An 8,202-nucleotide genomic window follows, 5' to 3' on the forward strand; every position below is an offset into this window, starting at 1 on the left:
ACACAAGCAGCCCTCCCCACCCACAGGGACAGGAAGTGGGAGGAGTCGTGAGCAGAGCCAAGCAGGACCCTTCACCACCCTCACAGCGGTCGCACAGCCAGCTGCACTGGCTCGGGCTGCCCTGTTGTCTCCTCCAGGTGATCTGTTCAGTTGCTGAGCGGACCTAGTCCTTTCCCAGCGCCAATCTGGTGCATCCATTGCCTCCCTGCCAGGAGTCCCTCACTAGAATGATCTAGGAGTTGTGTTGGAGTCCTCTGATAGCGACAGTTCCCTCTGGGTGAAAATCTGCAGGGCTGGGAACGGGCTTCAGCCCGCACAGTGTTTGCCTGGCGATCTTAGGGTGGACCCCAGCTCTGTACAAAACCACATAGACTGTCTTAGTTACTCCTCTATTGCTGACACCATGACCGGGTCAACTAACAAGGGAAGTGTTTGATTTGGGGCTTACAGTTTCAAAGGGTCAGAGTTCATGACCACCAGAGTGGGGAGCATGGCATCAGGCAGGGAGGCATGGTGCTGGAGCAGGAAGTGACAAGTCACAGCTTGAGACACAAACATAAGGCACAGGAGAAGGCAGGAGTGTGTGGGGGGGGTTGCAGGGGACTTGGCCAGACTCTATTGCACCCTCAAATCTTGCCCCCATGCCATAAGTTCTCCAACAATGCCACACCTCCTAATCCATCCTCAACAGTCCCACTAGCAAATAAGCAGATATTCAGAGATACGGGGGCCATACTTATTCAAACCAGCACAGCATTCCACTGCTTTGTGGCTGGCAGCAGGAGGATCAGGAGCTGAAAGGCCATCCTCGGCAAATGGTGATTTGATGTCAGGACAACCTGGGAATCACACACCTGAGAGAAAGACAGAGAGAGAGAGAGAGAGAGAGAGAGAGAGAGAGCAGAAAGGAGGAAGGAAGGAAGAGAAAGAGAGACAGGAAGAAAGGAAAGAAAGTTGTATGAGGGAAGGCTGCAGTCACCATTACTAATCTCTTCCCCCCACTCCTGTACTCCTACCTCATTAGTTCCTTACGCTCTCAGACCTACTAAATATGGCGTAATGACTGACAGCAGTACACATTGTAGTTTGAATTTATTTCACATACTTGCTGTCTTCCCTCTTTCCCCTCCTCTTCTTCTGAGACAGGTTCTCACAACGTAACTGACCTCTAATTGAGGTCAGGCTCCCCAGTGCTGGTATCATGGATGTCAGGCTGGTGTTCCATCCCTGAGCTACACGCTTAGCCCGCATGTCACATCTTTTTTTGTTGTTGTTGGTTTTGTTTGTTTGTTTTTATTTTTTCCTTTTCGAGACAGCGTTTCTCTGTTTCTCTGTGTAACAGATTCCTGGAAATCACTTTGTAGACCAGACTGTCCTCAAACTCACAGATATCCACCTGCCTCTGCCTCCCCAGTGCTGGGATTAAAAGCATGTGCCACCATGCCCTGCTTCACACCTCACAACTTGATGAGGTCATGAGCCTCTACTGTTGTTCTTGCTGTGGATACAATTGATGCCAACGTTATGATGTTTCTATTCTTTTTAAATATATATATATTAATTTTTAATTAAATTTTTATTTTTTATATTTATTACAGTTTATTCACTTTGTATCCCAACTGTAATCCCCTCCCTTGTCCCCTCCCAATCACAACCTTCCTCCCTCATCTCCTCCCATGCCCCTCTCCAAGTCCACTGATAGGGGAAGTCTTCCTCCCCTTCCCTCTGACCCTAGCCTGTCAGGTCTCATCAGGAGTGGCTGCATTGTCTTTCTCTGTGGCTTAGTAAGGCTCCTCCCCCTCTCAGGGGGAGGTGATCAAAGAGCCAGGCACTGAGCTCATGTCAGAGACAGTCCCTGTTCCCAATACGAGGGACTCTTCAGCCCTGAGTTTGATTATTTCCAGCTGTCTACTCCTCTTGGGTATGTCTGCTTCTTTTTCTTCCAGGGCTTTCATGTGAGTCATTAAGTTGCATGTATGAGATGTTTCAAATTTCTTCTTGAAGGCATTTAGTTCTATGAATTTTCCTCTTAGCACTGCTTTCATTGTGTCCCATAATGGGTTTGTTGTGCCTTCATTTTCATTAAATTCAAGAAAGTCTTTAATTTATTTATTTATTTATTCCCTAACCCAGCTGTCGTTGAGTAGCAAGTTGTTCAGTTTCCATGTGTGTGTAGGCTTTTTGATATTTCTGTTTTTGTTGAGGTCCAGCTTTATTCCATGGTAATCAGATAGGATACAAGGGATTATTTCAATCTTCTTGTATCTATTGAGACTTGCTTTGTGCCCAACTGTCTGGTCTATTTTGGAGACAGTTCCATGAGGTGCTGAAAAGAAGATATATTCTTTTGAATTTGAATGAAAGGTTCTATAGACATCTATTAGGTCTTGATTTAGGACCTCTGTAAGTGCCTTTATTTCCCTATTAAGCTTCTGTCTAGATGATCTGTACCTTGATGAGAGAGTGGAGTGTTGAAGTCTCCCACTATTAAGGTGTTGGGATCAATGTGTGATTTCAGCTTTAATTGTGATTCATTTACAAATGTAGGTGTCTTGTATTTGGGGCATAGATGTTCAGAATTGTGATGTCCTCCTGGTGGATTTTTCCTTTGATGAGAATGAAGTGTCCTTCCTCATCTTTTTTTATTAATTTTGGTTGAAAGTCTATTTTATTAGCTATTAGGATAGCTACCCCAGCTTGTTTTCTGGTTCCATTTGCTTGAAAGACATTTTTCCAGGCCTTTATTCTGAGGTAGTGTTTATCTTTGTTGCAGAGGTATGTTTCTTGGATGCAGCAGAATGTTGGATCCTGTTTCTGCAACCATTCTGTTAGTCTATGTCTTTTTACTGGAGAGTTGAGTCCATTGATGTTGATAGATAATAGTGACCAATGAATGTTAGTTTCTTTTATTGTGGAGTTGGTGGTGTTACTGTGTTTCATTGCTTGTTTTCTTTTAATTTTTTGTTGTGAAGTTATCTATATTCCATGTTTCTTTCTTTTTTTTTTTTTTCCATGTTTCTTGGGTGTAGGTGTTTTCATTGGATTGGAGTTTTCCTCCTAGTATCTTCTGTAGGGCTGGTTTGCTGAGTAGATATTGCTTAAATTTAGTTTTATCATGGAATATTTTTTTCTCCATTTTCTATGTTGATTGAAAGCTTTGCTGGGTATAGTAGTCTGGGTTGGCATCTGTGGTCCCTTAAAGTCTGCATGACATCTGCCCAGGCCCTTCTGGCTTTCATAGTGTTTGTTGAAAACTATGATGTGATTCTGATAGCTCTACCTTTATATGTTACTTGGCCTTTTTCTCTTGCTGCTTTTAGTATTTTTAGTTTGTTCTGTAGATTTAGTGTTTTGACTATGATGTGATATGAGGAGTTTCTTTTCTGGAATATTCTATTTGTTGTTCTGTAAGCCTCTTTTATATTTATGGACATCACTTTCTTTAAGTTGGGAAATTTTTTTCTATGATTTTCTTGAAAATATTTACTGGACCTTGGAGCTTGAAATGTTTTTTATCTATTCCTATTATTCTTAGATGTTGTCTTTTCATGGCTTCCTTGATTTCTTGGATGTTTTGTGTTTGGAACTTTTCCGATCTTACTTTTTCTTTGAAAGAAATATCAATTTCTGCAATACACTTCTGCAAGTGTATCTTCAGCACCTGAGATTCTGTCTTCCATCTCTTGTATTCTATCAGTGATGCTTACCTTTGTGGTTCCTGATCTTTTCTCTAAGTTCTCCAGCTCCAGGGTTCTCTGTTTGTGTCTTCTTTATTGATTCTAATTATGTTTTCGTTTGCACCATTTCCTTCATCTGTTGGAATGTGGATTCCTGTCTTTCTTTGATGGCTTTTATTTTTTTGTTCATTTCCTCTCTATTTGCCACTAATTTTACCTCTACTTGTGCCTCTATTTGTTTGGCTGTATTTGGCTGTATTTCTTTAAGAGTTTTGTTCATTTCCTCTTTTATTTGTCTCTATTTGTGTGGCTATTTCTTTGACAGATTTGTTCATTTCCTCTTTATGTGCCTCTAATAACTGAATAAGCACAGCTTTGAGATCATTTTCCCATGTTCCTGATGAATCGAACTATCCATTGATTTTGGGGGTTGCTGGTGAAGTCATAATGTCCTGATTTTTGTTGGGTGTGTTCTTATGCCAACCTTTGGCCATTTGCTTATCTTTAACCTTCACTGTTTGTTCCTGTAGTCTGTACTTCAGACTGGGTCTTTTGTTCTCTGGTGTCTAGAGTATTCTTCAGGAAGATGAGAGAGGTCCAGTGGTTTGAGAGCGCATTGGTGTTTCAGCTGTACCTAAGGGAGGTAGATGCGCAGGTGTAGATGCACAATTGTGGGGGAGCAAGCGTGCGTGTGTGTGTGTGTGTGTGTGTGTGTTAAGTGTGCCTTGAAGGACAGGGTGCCAGAGAATGTAGATGCCTGGAATGTGGGGCAGGGGGTGTGCAGGCACAGGAGAGGTTGTGGACGCTGGTGCTGTTCACCGGCGCAATGTGCATGCACAAATTCCCTGAATGTCGCAGTGGCCTACAGGCCTGTCATACCGTCCTTCTGGTATTCAGGTCTTTCTGGGTTCCAGGAGTTGCTTGCCTGGACTCTACTGATAAACCCGCAGAACAGGGGCTTCAATGTTGAGAACACTGTCTCAAGAATCCCTATGTTGCCCACAGTGTGGGTGTGGGTGTGAGGGATGTGATATCTGGCTTCTAGCATAGAGGGACCCTGGATCTGGGGCTCTGCACGCACTCACTTGAAGGCACGCTCACTCTCTGGCAGGTCTAATTGGAAAGGGAAGAGGTTTCCCCTGTTCTCTATTCTCAGATTTGGGCCTGCTAGGGCAAATTCGAGTGTAGCAGATCTGTCAGCTCAGTGGTGCTGCAGCCACAGAACTTGGAGGCTTGTATAGAGGCCTACTGGGAGTCCAGCCACAGCAGCAGAACTGGGAAGCCAGTACAGATTCCTTTTGGGAGGCCCTGGGGAGCCGCAGACCTGGTTGGCCTGGCAGACCTGACTGGCCCAGAGGATCTGGGTGGTTTGGTGGACCTGGGCGGCTTGGTGGATCTGAGTGGCCCATAAAACGGGCAGCCCACCACTGAGGGACTCGGAGGGCCGCCTTCTCTGAGATACGGAGCATGGAGTTATGTGCTAGGAGCCACAGGCACTGTGGGTACTTCCCTGAGGAGGGAGGCCTTTCAAAGGGAAGTACAGAGGGATTGAATGTACACCACTCTCAGATCCCAGAGAAGTCCATGGGTGACCTGGGTCCAAATGGTCTCAGCTCACTGGTTGTCCCTCTCACCAGGAAACCTCAATGTCGATGTTCTGGCTTTAGCTGCCATTCCAGCCACCAATTTTGGAGTTTCAGATCCTCTTCCCCTCAGATACAGTGTTCTCTGGTCACCACCATCTTGGATCTCCCAGATTTATTTTCTTACAATGACTGACCTACAGTTTAGGTGCACTATTTATACCAAAAGTATAAAGAATAATTCAAACAAACAAACAAACAAACAAACAATAACCGGCTTTAGAGGATGTTACTCAGGGTTACAGTGCAATGAGGAGAGGCGGGATTAGAACCTAGGTCCTGTGAACACACAGCCTTAGTGGGTACCATTGGAGATATTTCTTCCTTAACACTGTGGTGAAGTACAAGCCTTGTGGTTAAATGACCGACTGCTAAAGTCCCATGCCTCAGCTAGAGACTCCTACATGTAAATTTCAAACTCCCCGACAAGCTGGAGAAGAACTTTCATATTTGTCAGTGACAGAAAGAACAGGGCTGTGGATACCTGGTAGAGCTGCGGCAAGTAGCTCGGTGGGGGAGGACCTGCTGCCATCCCTGAGGCCCTGGCTTCCATCTCTGACACCACAGATAGGAAGGTATCTGGACCTTCATCGACCTAGGCAGATCTGTCTGCAAGACCTGGGATTTGAAGACCTTAAAGAATGAGGCAGACTACAGTCTAGGGCAGCAGACAATTTTACTTCAGTTTCAGTGTACTTTTCTTCATGAATGTAAAAAACAAACAGCAACAATTCAAGGAAGGCATCTGAGCTCAGAGAAATGTGAATACATGCCAGTACGCACACACTAAACGTTCACAGAGCATCCTTTTCCCGGAACTTTCTGAAGACAGAACAACGTAAACAAAATTGCCTGGCATGCACTATAGATTATACTGGGCAGAGCAGGAAAATAAGGCAGAAGGCCATTTCTTGAATCAGGGTACAATGAGGCCACCACTCAGCGTATCCTTTCACCGGCATGGATTCTGTGGCTGTGTGGGAAATGAATTTCTATCTCCTCATGAACAGACAAGGAACTGGAACACGCAAATGCATGCAAACGGGTTTGTATTTAGAAGTGAAATTCGCAGAAGGACTGAAGGCAGAAAAGTTGCAATGAGGCCAGGAGGCTCAGGCACACGAGATGCAGCCGGAACGGGGCACCGCACAGATGTAGGGAGGGCTACGAGGGTGGCTCGCATATGGCCACTGGCTTTGAGCATCCCACAGAATTAAAATATGGATAAAGTGTGTGAGGGAAGGAATGGTCATAGAATCTGTAGATGAGAGCTCCACAGTTAGAAGCGTCATAGAACGAGAGCGTGGAAGCCTCAAAGTCCAGGAACACTCCAACACGACTTAGAGGGCCTCGCTGAGAGAGGGCCAAGACACTGGGATTTTTGGTCTCATAACACTGGTCAAAGGCATATAAAGAACTATCCTTTATCCCTATGACCCAGTAGCCATATTTAGGCTGATAACTGACACATTGTTTATATTTGGATGTGAGGAGCACTGGCTTCCCTGGATAAAACTGAGGTTGAGCACGTTGTCCATTATTTAATCCAAGGAGCCAGGCTTGACATCCAGACACGTCTACTTCCCAGTAATGTTTCCCTGACTGGAGAGCTGGACATCCCAGGACACCCAAGCAATAACTCTCAGAAAATTGCAAAGCACTTGTATAATCATTGTAATCACCGTAACCATCGTAATCATTGTAGTATTTTTGTCTTTCCTTTTCATACAGGACATTTGCACTGTTGTTTGGAGACAGAGTCACACGAACTGCAGAAAAATAGACACATAAGTTAAGAGTCACATGAAAGACAAGGGATGACTTTATTTGTGATGGGAGGAGCAGAAGCCTAAGGAGAAAGAGAGAGGAAACTTGGGGGAGCCTTGTTTAAAGTCAAGGAGAGGCAGAGAAGCAACATGAAACACGAGGCTTAACAGAGAAACAAGCTCTGAAAGACAGTGAGAAGAGAGTGGTTTATGGTAATGTGGTTTCTCCTTACCCCAGTATTGCTGGACATCCATAATCCCTGAAATGATGAAAATTTATAACAGTAAATGCAAGCAAAGGAAAAAAAAAAGTCCATCTCTTCTCCAGATTAGGGGAAGGTTTGGAAATTGTGACATAGGACGTGATGAATGATGATTTCCCACTAAATACAACGACATCACTGGGGCACACTATCTGCTCTTGTGAGTCCCTCTCTCCACATTCAGAAAGATTCTCTCTTCCTTACCCAGCCTCAGCCACACCTAGAATCCCACTGTTAAATCACAGAATTTAGCTTCCCTCACCTTGAAATGCTTCCAGCATGCCTTTCAGATCTGGTACATGGAATATTCTTCTTTTTTTCTGGATCATTTCAGGCTGTTGCAGTTTCAAAGCTTTACTCCTAGGGATAAAAAATTGCTCTCCACATCTCAAACCATTTGACCTTTGACCACCACTGTCTCCCTATCATTGTAGCCAGAGATGTTCCTGAAGTTTACTGAGAATTCTGAGAGGGAAGAGAGAAGGTACACTACTAACTCTGGAGATACGAGAGACATGGCAGGACCTCATCCACAAACTTGCTGTGCCATGTTAGGAAGGCCTTGATCCTCAGAAGCATAGTACTTCACCTTTATAGACCTTTCTTCAACTTTCCGTTCTTTTCTCCAAGTCTTATGAAATGATGAATTTAAAAAAAAAAAAATCAAACTAAATAGTAAAAAAGAATGTGTGGGCCAGGAACGGTGTCACATGCACTTAGGAGGGAGAGGCAGAGGATTTCTGAGTTCAAGTCTAGCCTGGTCTACAGAGTAAGTTTCAGGAGAGCCAGGGCTACACAGAGAATCCACACACACACACACACACACACACACACACACACACACACACACACA

General features: G+C 44.3%; 1 protein-coding gene and 1 long non-coding RNA gene across 3 annotated transcripts in view; one reads left to right on the forward strand and one right to left on the reverse strand.

Annotated features, from left to right (window-relative positions):
- The first annotated feature begins 1,836 nt into the window (after nt 1-1,836).
- The window catches only part of LOC129688755 (uncharacterized), a 21,505-nt gene continuing 15,139 nt past the window's right edge, over nt 1,837-8,202 (forward strand). For both annotated transcript variants that reach the window (XR_008721981.1, XR_008721982.1), the window contains exon 1: nt 1,837-1,921. This is a non-coding gene — a long non-coding RNA (uncharacterized LOC129688755). The remainder of the gene's footprint in view (nt 1,922-8,202) is intronic.
- LOC129688754 (tripartite motif-containing protein 30A-like) overlaps nt 5,980-8,202 on the reverse strand; it is a 16,831-nt gene continuing 14,608 nt past the window's right edge. The window contains exons 5-7 of the mRNA XM_055623715.1: nt 7,612-7,709; nt 7,320-7,346; nt 5,980-7,089 (exon numbers count right to left, since the gene is read on the reverse strand). Coding sequence (XP_055479690.1) covers nt 6,485-7,089; nt 7,320-7,346; nt 7,612-7,709 — 730 coding nt within the window. The 3' untranslated portion in view covers nt 5,980-6,484. The remainder of the gene's footprint in view (nt 7,090-7,319; nt 7,347-7,611; nt 7,710-8,202) is intronic.

Source organism: Psammomys obesus, unplaced genomic scaffold, assembly GCF_907164565.1.
Source record: "Psammomys obesus unplaced genomic scaffold, mPsaObe1.curated_primary_1811, whole genome shotgun sequence".
NCBI lineage: Eukaryota > Metazoa > Chordata > Mammalia > Rodentia > Muridae > Psammomys > Psammomys obesus.